At 40.2% G+C, this 19621-nt stretch overlaps 1 protein-coding gene across 2 annotated transcripts in view; it reads right to left on the reverse strand.

The window, feature by feature from the left end:
- The window catches only part of VPS8 (VPS8 subunit of CORVET complex), a 251664-nt gene that overhangs the window by 19399 nt on the left and 212644 nt on the right, over positions 1-19621 (reverse strand). For both annotated transcript variants that reach the window (XM_007971871.3, XM_073023385.1), the window contains exon 45: positions 10883-10936. In XM_007971871.3, the coding sequence (XP_007970062.3) occupies positions 10883-10936 (54 nt within the window). The remainder of the gene's footprint in view (positions 1-10882; positions 10937-19621) is intronic.

A 19621-nucleotide genomic window follows, 5' to 3' on the forward strand; every position in this document is an offset into this window, starting at 1 on the left:
GTATAGAAGTGCTACTGATTTTTGTACATTGACTTTGTATCCTGAAACTTTATTAAGGTCATTTACCAGTTCTAGGAGCCTTTGGCAGAGTCTTTAGGATGTTCTAGGTATAGAATCATATTATCAATGAAGAAAGATCATTTGACTACGTTGTTTCCTATTTGGATGCCTTTTATTTCTTTCTCTTGCCTGACTGCTCTGGCTAGGACTTCCAATACAATGTTGAATAGGAGTGGTGAGAGTGGACATTCTTGTCTTGTTCCAGTTTTCAAAGGGAGTGGTTCGAGCTTTTGGCTGTTCAGTATGATGTTGGCTGTGCGATCTGTCAAAGATGGCTCTTATTATTTTGAGGTATGTTCCTTTGATGCCTAGTCTGTGGAGGGTTTTTATCATGAAGGGATGTTGGATTTCATTGAAAGCCTTTTCTATATATATAGAGATGATCATATTGTTTTTGCTTTTGAATCTGTTTATGTGCTGAATCACATTTATTCATTTGCATATGTTGAACCAATCTTGTATACCAGGAATAATGCCTAGTTGATTGTGGTGAGTTAACTTTTTGATGTGCTGCTGGATTTGGTCTGCTGGTATTTTGTTGAGGATTTTTGCATCTATGTTTATCAGGGATATTGGCCTGAAGTTTTCTTTCTTCATCGTGTCTCTGCCAGATTTTGGTATTAGGTTGATGCTGGCTTCACAGAATGAGTTAAGGAGGAGTCCTTCCTCAATATTTTGGAATATTTTCAGTAGGACTGGTACCAGTTCTTCTTTTGGTAGAAAGAAGTATAATTCGATAGAACTTGGCTGTGACTCCATCTGGTCTAGTGCTTTTTTTGGTTGGTGGGTTTTTTATTACTGATTCCATTTTAGAGCTTAATATTGGTTTATGCAGAGTTACGATATATTCTGGATTCAATCTTAGGAGATTCTGTATGTTTCCAGGAATTTATCCATTTCCTCTAGAATTTCTAATTTGTGTGTATAGAGTTGTTCCTGATATTCTGAGGATCTTTTCTATTTCTGTGGGATCAGCTGTAATGTCATCTTTGTCATTTCTGATTGTATTTATTTGGATCTTCTCTTTTTTCTTTGTTAATCTAGCTAGTGGTTTATCAATCTAGTTTATTTTTTCAAAGAACCAAGTCTTGGTTTCATTCACTGACCCTTGGCAAATAATTTTTTGCTAAGTCTCCAAAAGCAATTGCAACAAAAGCAAAAACAGACAAGCGGGACCTAATTAAACTAAAAAGCATCTGCACAGCCAAAAAAGCAAAAACAAAAACAAAAGCAAAAATACACACAAAACAACAACAACAACAAAACTATCAAGAAAGCAAACAGACAACCTACAGGAGGAGATATTCTCAAACTATGCATCCAACGAAGACCTAATATCCAGACTCTATACGGAGCCAAAATAACAAGCAAAAACCAAATAACCGAATTAAAAAGTGAGCAAAGATCATGAACAGACACTTCTCAAAAGAAGACATAAAAGTGGCCAAAAAACATATGAAAAAATGCTCAGGATCACTAATCATCAGAGAAATGCAAATCAAAACCACAATGAAATACCATCTCACACCATCAGGATGACTATTATTCACAATAGCAAAGACATGTAATCAACCCAAGTGTCCATCAATGATAGACTGCATAAAGAAATCTGGTACACATGGAATACTACACAACTATAAAAAAGAATGAAATTACATCTTTTGCAGTAACACAGATGAGCTAGTGGCCGCAATCCTAAGCAAATTAACATGGAACAGAAAACAAAATACCACATGTTCTCACTTATAAGTGAGAGCTAAACATTGAGCACACATGGAGATAAATATGGGAACAATAGACCCTATGGAATACTAGAGGGTGGGGGGTACTAGGCTCACTACCTGGGTGACAGGATTCACACACTAAACCTTAGCATCACTCAATATTCTCATGTAACAAATCTGTACATATATACCCTATGTCTAAAATAAAATTTGAAAAAAAGATACACAAATGGAAAATAAACATATGAGTCAACAGACACTCATCATCCTATATCATCAGGGAATTGTGACTTTAAGAAAATGAGATACCACTACATACCTATTAGAATGGCTAAAATTCAAAACACTGACACCACCACAACACCAAATGCTGGTGAGGATGTGGAGCAACATGAACTCTCATTCACTGCTGCTGGGAATGTAAAATGGCTCAGCCACTTTGGCAGACAGTTTGGCAATTTAAAAAATGTAAAGATAGTCTTACCACATAATCCAGCAATCACGGTCCTAGGTATTTACACAAATGAGTTGAGATGCCCACACAAAATCCCACACATGGATATTTACTGCAGCTTGAGTCACAACTGTCAAAACATAGAAGCAACTAGGATGTCCTGCAGTAGGTGAATGGATAAACAAATTATAGTCCAAGCAGACAATGGAATATTACTCAGTGATAAAAAGAAAAGAGCTATTAAGCCATGAAGACACTGAGGAACCCTAACTGCTGACTGCTGAGTGAAAGATGCCAATTTAGAAAGCCTACATACTATGAAATTACATGCCATTCTAGAGAAGGCAAAACTATGGATACAGTAAAAGGATTAGTAGTTGCCGAAAGTTTGGGGAGAAAGAAGGATACATAGGTGGAGCACAGGGATTTGGAGGGCAGTGAAGCTATTCTGTATGATGGTGTAATGGTGGATACATTTCACTACACATTTATCAGAACTCACAGAATAAACAACAGAAAGAGTGAACCCTAATGTAAACCATGGACTTTAGTTAATAATAACATATTAATATTGTCTCATCAATTAGAACAAGTGTATCGGATCGATGCAAGATGTTAATAATAGGGGCAACTGTGGGGATGGGGAGGGAAAGTGAACATACGGGAACTCTGTGCTTACTGCTCTACGTTTCTGTAAACCTAAAACTACAGTACTCCTAAAAAATAAAGGCTATTAATTACAAAAATTATTAACAAAATCAAAATGCTTACTGGACAACCAAATTTTGGTTAAGCTTCTTTCCTTTCCCCAAGCCCCTGAACTCTGACCCAGAGTACAGAATCCCTCCTTTCAAAATTGCTTCTGAGAATCAGCTGACCACAAGGAAAAGCATCTCTGATCAGCTGTCCATTCCCTTCACCCACTCCTTCACACCTGGTTCTTTCTGGCATTGTTTACCCACCCCCTCTTAGGAAATAAATTTCCTTTCTGTGTGATCTTTGAGACCCTTGCAGATCTTATGGTTGGAGCGTTCCCCTTACTGCAATAGCCCCCTCACCTCTACTGCAATGATTCTTCTGAATCAAGTCTCTTCTTACATAAATCCAGATTTTTCTTTGAAAGATAATACATTCTATTAGTTTAGGCTGTTTAGTTAGTTTTAACTAAAATCATTCACCACATCAGTGAACATGCAACTTGGTTTAAAAAAAAAAACAAAAAAACACAAAGTCTTACTCTGTTGTCTAGGCTGGAGTGCAATGGCGTGATCTCAGCTCACTGCAACCTCTGCCTCCCGGGTTCAAGCAATTCTCCTGCCTCAGCCTCCTGAGTAGCCTGGATTACAGGTGCCCACCATCACGCCTGGCTAATTTTTGTATTTTTAGTAGATATAGGGTTTCAGCATGTTGGTCAGGCTGGTCTTGAACTCCTGACCTCACGTGATCTGCCCGCCTCGGCTTCCCAAAGTGCTGGGAATACAGGCATCAGCCACTGAGCCCGGCTGCAACTTGTTTTTAATACAATTATAGGCTCATAAGATTTTAATGCTTCAAGGGATCTAAAAATCAACTAGTCCCAACTCTGACCAATGGCAGAAGCTTTGAGCAATAGATATCCTGTCACTGACCAAACACCTCTAGTAGTAGGTAATGAAGTGTCACTCAAGATAGCTTGTTTTGCCATTATGAAATTCTCATACCAAGCTGACATTTCCATTCACACAGTAGCTACTCACAGGTACCAGTTCCGTCCTCTCAACAATTAAGGATGCCTATGCTTTCTTCCAGTTACTGTCCTCCAGATCACTGCCCTCCAGGTGTCTAAAGGCAACTAGATTCCAGCTTCTTCACATCCATAAAAAGGCATCTGTCTTGCTGAGGTTTTCAACTCTACTAATCCAAAAACAAAGATTGAATCATGTTCTCTGTTTCCTTTAATTGCGGGGGTGCTCAGTAGAGGCAATGAAGTCATATTTGGAGTCTTATTAAGACAAATACTCTAGAGAAGAAGCATCTACATCCATTAAGGGCTATCATTTTGTTGTTTATGAGAACTCGCATCTTTGCAGGAAAGAGTTAAGGGTGAGGCATCAAAAGGTGAATGTATCTTTATTTTATTTAAGCCTCCATCAAATGATGGCTAGAAAATGCTGCATCTATCTCAGTGTTTTCTTCATTTCATGTTTCCCTTGACTTTTGTGAAACTACCAACCAGCCATTCTTAGGACCAGTCAGTTGAGACACTGTGGCCAGCTTTTCCGGTTGTTATGGAAACAGTGGCCTTTGTGAGGCTTTTTCCCTTTAAAAAAAAAAAAAAAAAAAAGCCAACCTGTAATTCAACAAAAATTATGAGCAAGTATAGCTGTCTATATTGCTGACATGAGCAGCAAGACTGGGAATTGGTTATAAAAACCTTACTTCGTAAGAACACCTGGAACAACCACCAAAAAAAAAAAAAAAAAAAAAAAAAGGGGGCCAGGCATGGTGGCTCATGCCTATAATCCCAATTACTCAGGAGCCTGAGGTGGGACAATCACTTGAGCCCAGGAGTCTGAGGCTGCAGTGAGCTATGACTGTGCCACTGCACTCCAGCCTGGGCAACACAGTGAGACACTGTCTCTTAAAAAACTCCAAAAATCAGCTCCAAATTCTTATAACCTAGCTGAATACTTAACAAACTGAAAATCAACTTCTGAGAGGCTTGGCTATGACATCCACCAGTTCAGTCACCATTAACATGTAAATGTGCTGAGAGAGGGAACTGTATTTCTTCACTGTCCTTTGTCCCTCTGAACCCTGGCACCTAACAGAGGCTTGCGGAGTATCTACTGAATGGATTCACAGAACTACTGGAAAGGCTTTCCATTGTCTCATTCCCTATGCATTGTCCCTAACTGGAAGAAGTTACTTTGAGGAGAACACTGGAGGAGAACCTCCAGCGGCACCAGCAGCCTGAGGATAGTCTTCAGCCAGAGCACCTGGCCCCTCAGCTTCTGCAAACACACTGGCAGAGAAAGCCGATCTAAAACCAGGAGTTGCTTAGAGAAGTAACCATGTACCTGTGATCAAGACATAAGACAAAATGCTTTCTCTAGTTATCGTAAATGTAACAGACCCAACTTTTCTGTGAAAATTCTTGGTGTTTCTTTGGTAGTCAAGAAGAGATGCATCATAGCTGAGTGGTGTCTGATGCTGCCCCGAACTAACTCTTCTGATCTACCTTAAACACTGTCAACACCTCCATTTGGATCTATCCTGGGGAATTCACTGCAATGGGTTTTATGTCAATTTTTATCTGAAGGCAATGATTCCTGATTTTTAAATTTCTGGTCATACATGATCAAATACTAAAGGTCCTAAGGAACCATGTGTATCTTCCAACTCCGTTCCTGAAACTATCAATCAGAGCCCACTAAGAAGAAATTTTATATAAAGTAAATATATACCAATTTTATATACAATAAATATTGCCAATCTAAAGCTTTTGTAAAGAATATCTATAATGCAAAATGCCAGTAAAAAGATACATGTTGTGGGTTGGGTATGGTGGCTCATGCCTGTAATCCCAGCACTCTGGGAAGTTGAGGTCAGGAGCCTGAGACCATCCTGGTCAACACGGTGAAACCCCTTCTCTCCTAAAACTACAAAAAAATTAGCTGGGTGTGGTGGCGTGTGCTTGTCCCAGCTACTTGGGAGGCTGCGGCAGGAGAACTGCTCAACCTGGGAGGCGGAGGTTGCAGTGAGTCAAGATCACACCACTGCACTCCAGGCTGGGTGACAGAGTGAGACTCCATCTCAAAAAAAAAAAAAAAAAGAAAAAGAAAAAAAAAAAAGATACATGTTGTGGAATGCGATGCACACTCTGACATGCAGCGGCAGAGTGGAACAGTGACATTCTAAAGAGTGACTCCTACATGAAATACCTAAAAAGAAGCCCCAGGAAGTTAGCAGAGTCCTACAGAACATGACTCTGGTTTCCTTAGCACTTGAATCCAGCTCTTGGCAGGGCCAATATTGACAGCAGAGTCACCAAACACTTCCTTCAGTTATCGGTCAACAGAGACTTCTTAGCTAAATCAAGAACATTACTGCTTCCTTTGTGTTTCCTACACATGTCACTTTGGCAGTCACTCTGTTCAACAGACACTACTGCTGCTTCCATCTGTCAATGCAACTTTGGGAAGAGAGACTGTAGCTCAAGGATAAGAACCAGAATATATACACAGATGTACATGAGCATACAAGCATATCAACACAAAAATATATACCCAACTAAGGAAGTAATAATTAGGTGTTGAGTTTCACACTGATCTTCAGGTAAATCTCTCTTCGAGTACTGCTGATTCAATAAGGAACTGGCCATGCCTGGGAGACAAGCCTGAAACAATAATGATGTTTCATTTATTTTTCCTCTAGTCATCAGAGCCAGAAATTTCTTTTCCCCTTCACTTCTCATAAACAACCATGGAGTCCTATGAAATCTCTTTCGTATATCTCTCATTTATTCAACAACGAATGAGTGACTACTTTGTTCTACACTTAAGGATACAACCTGTAAACAAGACTGACATGGTTACCGCTCTGCCCTCACGAGGCATATGGCCTAATGGGAGATGGGCATTAAGTAGAGAGGCAACCTCAACCCATCCAGGTATTGGTAGGGACTAATTCAGGGTGCTGAGCTCAGGGAAGGAAGAACACTTACTCAGATTTAAGGAGAGTGTCAGGGTTTTCTAGAGAAAAAATAGCTAATATTTGAATCCATCTAATCTCTTTACTCCATTAAGATAGCCTAGGGTTAGGACCTTTTTTCTTGCCTGGACAAATATCTTACTCTTCTAATTGGTCTTTCTGCTTTTAATCTTACCTTTGCTGGAAACCTTATCGTCAAGATAGAAGGCAAACTTCACAGACTTGGGTTCTTTGTGGTCTGAATCCCTATTTATCTTTTACCAGACTTCTCCATGCTTTCATATTATATTGAAGACATGCAGAACCACTCTCATTTCCTACAATGTGTTATATTCACCTCCATCTGCCTAGGTTATCATTTCCCTTGTTTCTTAAGACTAGGTCAAACTTTACCTTTGCGGGGAAGCCTTTCCTGACCCCTAATCTGGGATGGCCACCCACTATGATATATATTTTCAAGTAAGGATAGACGGCATAAACAGCGTGATAGTAAGTATGTGCTATTTACTTTTGGGCTTCAACTCAGGAATGGTCATGGCCCAAATTAAGAATCTGTATTTCAGGAGAGGCCAGCTAACATGAACTCCACAAGGCAGCCACTAAAAAAAGCTCTTCAGCTATTCTATGTTCACCAACACTAAGACTTGGCTCATTAGCTTAAAAATGGAAATATTTTTATTGGTGAAAGTAATGACCTGTTAACCACCATGGTGAATATTGGAAATGGACTCTCACTGATAAAGTAAAAGGTATCTGAGATATGTATATTGAATAAAGTATTTTAGAGATAGTCCTAACTTTTACATAAACCAGGAATAAGTCTGCATCTGATCACAAAGGCATGCTGCCCGGGACACTTGTGTGCAGTCATCGGCTTAGGAAGCGTCTGTTTGCCTGATGCCGATTCTGAGTAACAGAATCCTGCTTCTGTAATGTCACATCCCTTACAAGAGGTCAGACACCTAAAATGACAAAGAGCTGGGACATTACTCAGTTTGAAAAATAGGTTGCAGAACCTATTTCTAAATGAATATTTATTTAATAAATGCCTATATACACGGCAGAATTTGCTCTCACTCTAATGTGATAACAGTGTTGTAGGGGAGCAGCTAACCATTCCTCAAAGTTCTTCACGGAGGTTTCTGCCATAAAGAACGTAAGAACTGCACTAAGTTAGCCTAGTCATCTCAGAATAGGGCCTTTCCTTGGCGCCTTCACAGAACCCTGTGCACCTTCCATGGTATGTGTCAAGGTGTATGGTAACTGTCAGTTTACCCGTCTACTTTTCTCAATAAATGCTGAGGCCTTTGAGAACAGGACCTCATCTCTAGGCCACTGTTTATCTCAGTAACCAGTGTAACAAAATACAGCTGGCTGGGCATGGTGGCTCACGCCTGTAATCCCACCACTTTGGGAGGCCAAGGCGGGTGGCTCATGAAGTCAGTAGATTGAGACTATCATGGCCAGCATGGTGAAATCCTGTCTCTACTGAAAATACAAAAAAATTAGCTGGGTGTGGTAGTGGGTGCCTGCAGTCCCAGGTACCCAGGAGACTGAGGCAAGAGAATCCTTGAACCCAGGAGGCGGAGGTTGCAGTGAACTGAGATTGTGCCACTGCACTCTAGCCTGGGCAACAGAGTGAGACTCTGTCTCAAAAAAAAAAAAAAAGACAGTCGTTCAGACCTGTAATCCCAGCACTTTGGGAAGCCAAGGCAGACGGATCATGAGGTCAGGAGTTTGAGACCAACATGGTGAAACCCTATCTCTACTAAAAATACAAAAACTGGCTGCATGTGGTGGTGCATTCCTGTAGTCCCAGCTACTCAGGAGGCTGAGGTAGCAGAATTGCTTGAACCCGGGAGGCGGAGGTTGCAGTGACCTGAGATCGTGCGACTGTACTCCAGCCTGGGTGACAGAGGGAAACTCCATCTCAAAAAAAAAAAAAAAAAAAAAAAAAGAAATACAGTCATCCCTTGGTATCTGTGGGGAATTTACTCCAGGACCTCCCGTGGATGCCAAAATCCATGGATGCTCAAGTCCTTTAAAATGGCATGGTATTTGCATATAACCAGTGTAAATCCTCCCATATACTTTAAATCATCTTTAGATTACTTAAAATACCTAATACAATGTAAATAGTTGTACTGTTTTTTATTGTTGTATCATTATTTTTTATCATTTCCCCCCCCCCCCCCATATATCTTCAGTCTGTGGTTGGTTGAATCCACAGATGCAGAACCCACAAATGTGAAGGGTAGACTATACTTGCTGAATGAACAATATTATACAAGCAGCATGATAAAGTAAGAGGACATCTGATTAGGAGCCGGGAGACCTGCATTTTAATACTAGTGTCAACAACAGCTTGAGTACTTACTATATGTCAAACACAATGTTAGACTCTTAAACAGTAGAGTATTTCATTTAATCTTCAGGACAATTCTGAGAGTAGCATCACCATTTTACATAAGATGAAACAGAGGGGCCAATTTACACAAGGTCATTCAGATAAATAAGTAGATGAGTAAATCTTTGAACCCAAGTCTGGTGGTATCCAAAGCACATGCTTGACATCACTATGTTAGAAGTGTATTCCATAGCTAACATTGGAGAACCAAGACAAAAAATTGGAATCCCTCTGGATTCCCATTTCCTCATCTATTTACTGAGCAAGACTAAAATGACAGGCTCCCCCCACTCTTCGCGGTACAGTGTGATGGTTCTAAGTATCAACAGTCACTGCCTCAGTCTCGCCTGCCCCTACTGCCTTGACAAGCGTGAAAGAGGATTTTTATGTGCAGTGTGTTATAGGCCTTTTCAGACAACATATTTTGTTTTTAGACTCTTCTCTTCTGAAAAAGTCTCAGGGGATTCTGAAGTCAGAGGAGGGGGACCCATTTTTGGAACATTGCTTTGAAGCTAAAACCTGCTGTTAGTCAACAGAGCCAGCAGGTGGTTATTTTTGTTCTACAGTCCTTCACTGATACAGATGCTGGCTGAAATGGTAAAAAAGGGCAAGGAAAAAAAACACTTTGACTATTAGAGAAAGAAAAATGATGAAAGAAACGAGCAGAAATGTCAATTTGTTTACCATGTTTCAACCGCACTTTTGCAGCCGGATAAAGATTTTAGTGGTTCTCTTGACATCATCTATGCATTGCTCAGATAGGGTGTAAAACAGTTAGACCCCATCTGTGGTCACAAAGCTTACAGTCAGGAACTGAAGCGGCACACATGAGAGCTCTCTTCTGCCAGTATTTATTGAAGACCTTCTCATGTGCTGTTAATATCTCAGGCCAGTTTTTTTAGGCATAGCTCTGTAGAAGTAAAGCACATTTTTTTTTTTTTGAGACAGAGTTTCACTCTTGTTGCCCAGGCTGGAGTGCAGTGGCTTAATCTCGACTCACTGCAACCTCCGCCTCCTGGGTTCAAATGATTCTCCTGCCTCAGCCTCTGGAGTAGCTGGGATTACAGGCATGCACCACCACGCCTAGATAATTTTCTATTTTTAGTAGAGATGGGGTTTCATCATGTTGGCCAGGCTGGTCTTGAACTCCTGACCTCAGATGATTCGTCCACCTCAGCCTCCCAAAGTGCTGGGATTACAGGTGTGAGCCACTGCACTCGGCTGAAGTAAAGCACATTATTAAGACAAACTACATAGCTTTCCTCTGAATATCTTTCACCTGCTACCACGATACCATGCCTGGTATAGAAGATGGAAATTCTAGAAACGGATAGTTGCTAGGAGACTGATGTCAAAACCCAACGTGGCTTCTCTGGAGGAGCCAAGAAGGCCTGGAGACATGTCATTAAAGCATCTAATCAGAAATAACCCTGGAGAGCATTAAGATGATTAAAAATCATTGCCATGTTGAGAATATTGTTCCACATAGGAGAATAAACATGCAGAAGAGGAACTGGTTTTTTGCCTTTATTAAAACAAACTCACCTTTTTAGCAGTGGGATCCCCTTTGGACTGATGATATGATGGAGACATCTTTACCTGGAAGAAAAAGGCAAACATTTTAATACCCTTTCAGTTAGAGTCTAGTTTTGTTTGACCCACATTCAAAATAATTCAACTAGAATTGGTATAACTAAGATAAAACAGATATTTCCAGAGGAAATTAATTGATTAATAGATTTTTTCTTACGCCCCCTTGAAATTTTTCTGGAGATTAAAAAATCAGTAGTGACCCAAGAAAAAAATATGATTTGGGTAAGAAAAGTGGGACAGATGGTCTAGATGGGTTTTAACCAAATGGTAAGGGACTAAATAGATCTTTGGTGATCATGTTAAGCAAATGAAGTAATAAATGATCAGCATTTCTTGCAGAAGGTGACTCAAAATCTCTATTGTGATGTAATATCCCTTTGAAGCAAAGCATGGACAGAAGAGTTTAATAATAGTGAAGGATTTAGAAAAAGTATCAGTCAAACCATAATAAGACGATGTTTAGTCCAAGGAAGAAAAGATAATGGTACAGAAATATCTTTAAATATTTGAAAAGCTGAAATATAGGGATTTCAGATTAGATAAATGAAAAAGAGCCAATTACATGCTGCCTACAAGAAACACCATTTAAATATGAAGGCTCAAATAGGTTAAAAGGAAAAGGATGAGGACAATATACCATGATAGCATTAGATTTTTAAAAATTATTATTTATTTATTTATTTAATTTTTTTTTATTATACTTTAAGTTCTAGGGTACATGTGGATAACGTGTAGGTTTGTTACATATGCATACTTGTGCCATGTTGGTGTGCTGCACCCATTAACTCGTCATTTACATCAGGTATAACTCCCAATGCAATCTCTCCCCCTTCCCCCTCCCCATGATAGGCCCCGGTGTGTGATGTTCCCCTTCCCGAGTCCAAGTGATCTCATTGTTCAGTTCCCACCTACGAGTGAGAACATGCGGTGTTTGGTTTTCTGTTCTTGCGATAGTTTGCTGAGAATGATGGTTTCCAGCTGCATCCACGTCCCTACAAAGGACACAAACTCATCCTTTTTTACGGCTGCATAGTATTCCATGGTGTATATGTGCCACATTTTCTTAATCCAGTCTGTCAGTGATGGACATTTGGGTTGATTCCAAGTCTTTGCTATTGTGAATAGTGCCGCAATAAACATACGTGTGCATGTGATTTATTTATTTTTTTTTGAGACAGAGTTTTGCTTCTGTTGCCCAGGCTGGAGTGCAATGGCATGATCTTGGCTCACTGCAACCTCTGCCCCCCAGGTTCAAGTGATTCTCCTGCCTCAGCCTCCCAAGTAGCTGGGATTACAGGCATGCACCACCACGCCTGGCTAATATTTTGTATTTAGTAGAGATCACCTGACCTCAGGTGATCTGCCCGTCTTGGCCTCCTAGAGTGCTGCGATTACAGGCATAAGCCACCATGCCTGGCCGATAGCACTAGATTTTAGAACAAAGAAAACTATCTGGTACAAAAAGGGTCATCCCATAATAATAAAGGGGTCAATTCATCAGGAAGATACAACAATGCTAACCATCTGTGCACCTAATAGCTTAAAAATACATGATGCAGGCCGGGCGCGGTGGCTCAAGCCTGTAATCCCGGCACTTTGGGAGGCCGAGATGGGCGGATCACGAGGTCAGGAGATCAAGACCATCCTGGCTAACACGAAACCCCGTCTCTACTAAAAAATACAAAAAACTAGCCGGATGAGGTGGCAGGCACCTGTAGTCCCAGCTACTCAGGAGGCTGAGGCAGGAGAATGGCATAAACCCGGGAGGTGGAGCTTGCAGTGAGCTGAGATCCGGCCACTGCACTCCAGCCTGGGCGACAGAGCGAGACTCCATCTCCAAAAAAAAAAAAAATTCCATGATGCAATCATGCAAAGAACTATGCTGAGTGAAAGAAGTCAGATAAAAAAGTATATCTATTTTATAGTTTCATTAATCTAAAATTCAAGAAAATGCAAAGTAATCTACTGTTTAATTAGTTTGTAAAGATAATCAGTGGTTGCCAGGGAACAGAAGGGAGGGATTAAGCAAATTTTTGGTGGTGATGGGTAGAGTCATTATCTTGACTGTGGTGACAGATTCATCAATGTATACATATGTCAAATTTATACACTTTACATATGTCCAGTTTATATCAGTTATTACACCTCAATAAAGCATTTAAAGAAATTTGAAGTGTATAACTAAAACAGTGGTTAGAAGAATTTACAGCCCATATGTTATTTTGGAAAATAAGAAAGGTCTAAAATAAAGGATCCAAATTTCCAATTTAGGGAACTAGAAAGAGATCAAAGTAAAACCAAACTAAGTAGGGAAGAAGTAAATAATAAGCAGCAAAAATCAATGAAATAAAAATAAAAATAAATAACCAAGAAAATTATCAGAGTCAAAATTGGTTCTTTGAAAAGATAAATAAAATTGATAATCTGCTATGGAGCTTGATCAAGAAAAGGAGACTATAAATTACCAGTATCAGCAATGAAAGAGGATATATTACAACATGCAACATCATTTACAGATATTTAAAAGATGGTAAGAGCCTTTTGTGAATAATTTTATGCCAATAAGCTTGACAAATTAAATGAAAAGGATACATTCCTTAAAAACAGAACTTACACAAATGGACCCAAAACAGAAAATATGAATAGCCTTATATCTATTAAATAAATTCAATTGGTTATCAAACATCCTTTTGTAATGAAAATTCCTAGCCCACAGGGTTTCAGCAGTGAATTCTAGCAAAAATATTAAATATACAGAGACCAGAATATCTACTTATTAATTTACAGGGGTTAGTCCATTCTCATGGTGCTATTAAAAAATTCCTGTGACTGGGTAATTTATAAAGGAAAGAGGTTTGATTGACTCAGTTCCACATGGCTGGGAAGGCTTCAGGAAACTTACAATCATGGCGAAGGGGAAGCAAATACATCCTTCTTTACAAGGCAGTAGGAGAGAGAAGCGCCAAGCAAAAGGGGAAAAGCCCCTTATAAAACCATCAGATCTCATGAGCACTCACCCACTATCACAAGAACAGCATGAGGGTAACCGGCCCCATGACTCAATTACCTCCCACCAGGTCCCTTTCCCGACACATGGAGATTACGGGAACTACAATTCAAGACGAGATTTGTGTGGGGACATGGCCAAACCATATGAAGGGCAAAATATAATTATTACTATAAGTAGTTCAATGGATACTAGATACTATCTGACTAGAATGAGGTACTGGTAAACAGTTACAAGATCTCAAGCCTCTTTCAACTCTAATTATAAGAGACTATAATATAGATGATAAAGATATTTCCTATCACCGTTGCATCGCTATTCAAGTAGGACCACGCTGCAGGTTTTGTTTAACCTCTCTGATTTTAAGAATAACTTTAGGAAACACACCTCAGCTCAACAATCAAAACTGCTAGCTGTCCAGACTGTCCTTTCAGATTTAGTAGATCTGCAAAAATTAGACTTGACAGTCTCTGCTGTAACATACTATGACATTCATACTCTTCAATTCACTCCAGATGTACGATGCAGCTTGCTAAAAATGATCCAATTTTAACTTCTGGTATGCTCTTTTTGAAAAGGGAGAAAACAGATTTTCAAAGCAAAGTAGATATTTAAGCTTAAAAAAGTGACCTCATGAAAGAACCTGCAGACTTTTAGAAACAAGCCAAGAATTAGATGTGCTGGTGGACAATTTATTGGAGAAGGCTGTTCTCTAGAGATTAAGTCAGAACATGTTTGAAGTGGCAACGGAAGTGGTCCAGCATCCCTCATGAAAGGCCTTATTTTTTCACTTAACAGGATTCCTTCTGGAAATGCCTCAGGCAATGAAGCTTAAAAGAGACACTTTAAATCCAGGTGTGCAGACACTAGATCTGGGGATATGGATGATATACTAGGCTAGGGCCTTAATAATGCTGAACTTTTTGTGATCTTTGTTAATAAAATGATTCCTGACTTAATGAAACAATCTGAGCTGAAGTTTAAAAGCAATATGAGCAATATGAATTCTTCATCATCTTGTTTTTTGTTGTTTTTTTTTTTTTGAGACGAAGTCTTGCTCTGGTTGCCCCAGCTGGAGTATAATGGCACAATCTCAGCTCACTGCAACCTCCACCTCCTGGCTTCAAGCAATTCTCCTGCTTCAGCCTCCCGAGTAGCTGGGATTACAGGTGCACCCCACTATGCCTGACTAATTTTTGTATTTTTAGTAGAGACGGGGTTTCACCATGTTGGTCAGCTGGTCTCGAACTCCTGACCTCAGGTAATCCACCCACCTTGGCCTTCCAAAATGTTGGGATTACAGGCATGAGTCACCACACCAGGCCTTTTATTGTTGTTGTTAAAATAGGGCTAGGAATGGTAGCTTATACCTGTAATCCCAGCAATTTGGGAGGCCAAAAGGAGGTTGGCTTGAGCCCAGGAATTTGAGACCAGCCTGGGTAACATGGCGAAACGCCATCTCCACAAAACATTTAAAAATTAGCCTGGAGTGGTGGTGTGCACCTGAGGCCTCAGTTACTTGGGAGGGTGAGGTAGGAGGACTGCTTGAACCCAGGAGGTCCAGGATGTAGTGAACTATGATCACACCACTGTACTCCAGCCTAGGCAACAGAGTGAAGCCTTTTTAAATCTTTAAAAAAAAAAAAAGTCTTAATTTTTCTGATTACAAAAGAAATACATGTTCAGTCACGGAAATTTAAGAAATATAACAGCTTCAACAAGGCAAATAAAAAGCACAATCCAATCATACAGCAATAACTGCTATTAAAATTTGGAATCACTGCTTTGTGATTTATGTTGCACATTATGAATGTTTACTTTGACATATCAATATTCTTCTACCATATGATTTTTCATGGCTACAAAGCAGTTCATTCACTGCCTAGACATACCATGACTTATTTAATCAACTGTGGGCTATTGGTACACTTAGGTTATTTTCAATTTTTAAAAATTATTTTTTAAAATGTTGTATCCTTGTATATAATATTTGGCACACAAACTTGATGATTTCTGTTGGACAGATTCTTGTAAGTCCCTGCTTCAAAGGGTGTAACCATTTAAAAATATATGTTACTACTTTTTCTTCAGACAAGATGGGTCCACAAATCCCTTTCCTATAATTCTGACATCCAAAAAGCTCTGAAACCAAAAGGATTGTTTAAAAAATATTTTTCACACCAAAAGTCATCTGGCAGCAAAACGTGGCCTGAACCAAAGTGAGACCATTTATAGTCTTTACTTGTCTCTCAAAAGCATTTAATTATGAAATAAAGACTAGTCCATACCAGGAATTGTTGCGAACAGGCCCCCAAATCTGGCCATAAACTGGCCCCAAAACTGGCCATAAACAAAATCTCTGCAGCACTGTGACATACTCGTGATGGCCATGACGACCATGCTGGAAGGCTGTAGGTTTACCGGAATCAGGGCAAGGAACACCTGGCCCACCCTGGGTGGAAAACCGCTTAAGGTGTTCTGAAACCCCAAACAATAGCATGAGCGATCTGTGCCTTAAGGACATGTTCCTGCTGCAGATGACTAGCCAGACTCATCCCTTTATTTCGGTCCATCCCTTTATTTCCCGTAGGAAATGCTATTAGTTAATCTATAATCTATAGAAACAATGCTTATCACTGGCTTGCTGTCAATAAATATGTGGGTAAATCTCTGTTTGAGGCTCTCAGCTCTGAAGGCTGTGAGACTCCTGATTTCCCACTCCACACGCTGTATTTCTGTGTGTGTCTTTAATTCCTCTAGTGCTGCTGGGTTAGGGTCTCCATGACTGAGCTGGTCTTGGCAAGTGGTGCCCAAACGTGGGGGCTCAAACCTGAGTCGAAGGGTCGCCAGAGCGACGGCTGGAGAATGTGGAACCAAGCTGGAGGACACCCGAGTACTCTCAAGCAATCCCCGTGGTGAGTAAGAAGGGGAGCTTGGAAGCATCAGGGTAACAATGGGATAAGCGGGCTCTGGTTCGTTCCACCTTGGAACCTTTTCACACTAATGATGAGGGGGAACGCGAGTACAATGAAATAACAGAAGAGGTAAGAGAGCAGGTCTGTTTGCCAGCTAAAGCTAAAGCAGCAAAGGAGGAAGGAGGAAGAGGTTCATCCCTACCCTTCTACACCCCCTCATTATTTTGAAGAAAAAGAGCGGCCTGATCCTCCAGATCTTTCTTTTCCAGAGGATACTAGGTGAAAAGTAGTTGCCCCAGTGACTGTTCAAGCAGTGCCTTGAGCAACTGCTCTCAGTTCGATTCAGGCAGAAATTCAGCAAGCTAGAAGAGAGGGTGATTTAGAGGCTTGGCAGTTCCCTGTTAGAATACACCCCCATAATAAACAGGGAAATATTATAGCTACATTTGAGCCTTTTTCTTTTAAATTACTCAAAGAATTTAAACAAGCTATTAATCAATATGGACCAGGTTCTCCTTTCTTAATGGGACTGTTAAAGAATGTTGCTGTTTCCAGTCACATGATTCCTACTGACTGGGATGCTCTTAATCGAGCTTGTCTAACTCCTGCTCAGTTCTTACAATTTAAAACTTGGTGGGCAGATGAAGCTTCCATTCAGGCCTCACAACGCCCAGGCCTAACCTCAAATTAATATAACTGCAGACCAACTTTTGGGGGTTGGCAGCTGGGTTGGTTTAGATGCACAAGTGGTCATGCAGGATGATGCCATAGAACAGCTTAGAGGAGTGTGCATTAGGGCTTGGGAAAAAAATCACTTCAGGTGGAGAACAACACCCTTCCTTTAGTGCTGTAAGGCAGGGACTGAAAGAACCGTATGCAGATTTTATAGCTCGGTTACAGGAGTCTCTTAAAAAGGTGATTGCAGATTCAGCTGCTCAGGAAATAGTGTTGCAGTTATTAGCTTTTGACAATGTTAATCCTGGTTGCCAGGCTGCTCTGTGACCTACTAGAGGGAAAGCACATTTAGTTGATTATATCAAGGCCTGTGACGGTATTGGAGGTAATCTGCATAAGGCTACTCTGCTAGCCCAGGCAATGGCAGGACTGAGAGTGGATAAAGGAAATATTCCGTTTCCTGGAGCTTGTTTTAACTGTGGGAAGCATGGTCATACTAAAAAAGCATGTAGAAAAAATCAGCGAGTCAGGCTGCCAGTTGAAGGAAAAAAAGAAAACTGCTGAGCCTGAAATATGTCCAAAATGTAAAACAGGAAAACATTGGACTAATCAGTGTCATTCTAAGTTTGATAAAGATGGGAACCTGATTTTGGGAAACGCCATGAGGGGCTGTCCCGGGCTCCATTCCAAACCGGGGCATTTCCAGCTCAGGCCATTCCCTTACCCCTGTACAATGTCTGTCTCCCACCATAGCTGGTAGTGCCACAGTAGATTTATGCTGTGCAAAAGCTGTGAGTCTTCTGCCTGGGGAACCCCCACAAGAAGTTCCAACAGCGGTCTGTGGACCCTTGCCAGCAGGGATGATAGGATTACTTCTAGGAAGGTCTAGTTTAAATTTAAAAGGAGTGCAAATACATACAGGAGTCACTGATTCAGATTACAATGGGGAAATTCAAATTGTTATATCTACTTCTGTTCCCTGGAAAGCAGAGCCAGGAGAGCGTATAGCACAGCTCCTGATTGTGCCGTATGTGGAAATAGGGAAAAGTGAAATTAAATGAACAGGAGGATTTGGAAGCACAAATAAACAAGAGAAAGCAGCTTATTGGGTAAATCAAATTACTGATGAACATCCCAGCTGTGAAATAACTATTCAGGAAAAGAAATTTAAAGGTTTGGTAGATACAGCAGCAGACATTTCAATCATTTCTCTACAACACTGGCCGTCCACATGGCCAATTCAATCTGCTCAATTTAACATAGTTGGAGCTGGTAAAGCCCCTGAAGTATATCAAAGTAGTTATATTGTGCATTGTGAAGGGCCCAATGGACAACCTGGGACTATTCAACCAATTATAACTTCTGTACCTATGAGTTTATGGGGAACAGATTGATTACAACAATGGGGAGCACAAGTTCTAATTCCAGAACAATTATATAGCCCTCAAAGTCAACATATAATGCATGAAATGGGGTATGTCCCTGGTATGGGATTAGGAAAAAATCTACAAGGTTTGAAGGAACTACTTCAAGTGGAAAGACAAAGTTCCTGCCAAGGTTTAGGATATCATTTTTGATGGTAGCCATTGTTAAGCCTCCAAAACCTATACCTTTAAAATGGTTAACAGATAAGCCAATTTGGACAGAACAATGGCCACTAAGTAAAAGAGAAACTGGAGGCTTTAGAGGAATTAGTTACTGAACAATTAGAAAATGGACACATAGCTCCAACATTTTCCCCTTGGAATTCTCCAGTTTTTGTAATTAAGAAAAAATCAGGTAAATGGAGAATGTTAACTGATTTAAGAGCCATCAATTCAGTTATACAACCAATGGGGATATTACAGCTAGGATTGCCTTCTCCTGCTATGATTCCGAAAAACTGGCCTTTAACAGTCATAGATTTAAAAGACTGTTTCTTTACTATGCCCTTAGCTGACCAGGACTGAAAGGTTTGCATTTACAATTCCTGCAGTAAACAACCTGCAGCCTGCTAAGCGTTATCACTGGAAAGTGTTGCCACAAGGCATGTTAAACAGTCCAACAATTTGCCAGACGTATGTAGGACAAGCAATTGAACCTACTCGTAAAAAA

The sequence above is a fragment of the Chlorocebus sabaeus genome, chromosome 15 (genome assembly GCF_047675955.1).
Source record: "Chlorocebus sabaeus isolate Y175 chromosome 15, mChlSab1.0.hap1, whole genome shotgun sequence".
In the NCBI taxonomy this organism is placed as follows: Eukaryota; Metazoa; Chordata; class Mammalia; order Primates; family Cercopithecidae; genus Chlorocebus; species Chlorocebus sabaeus.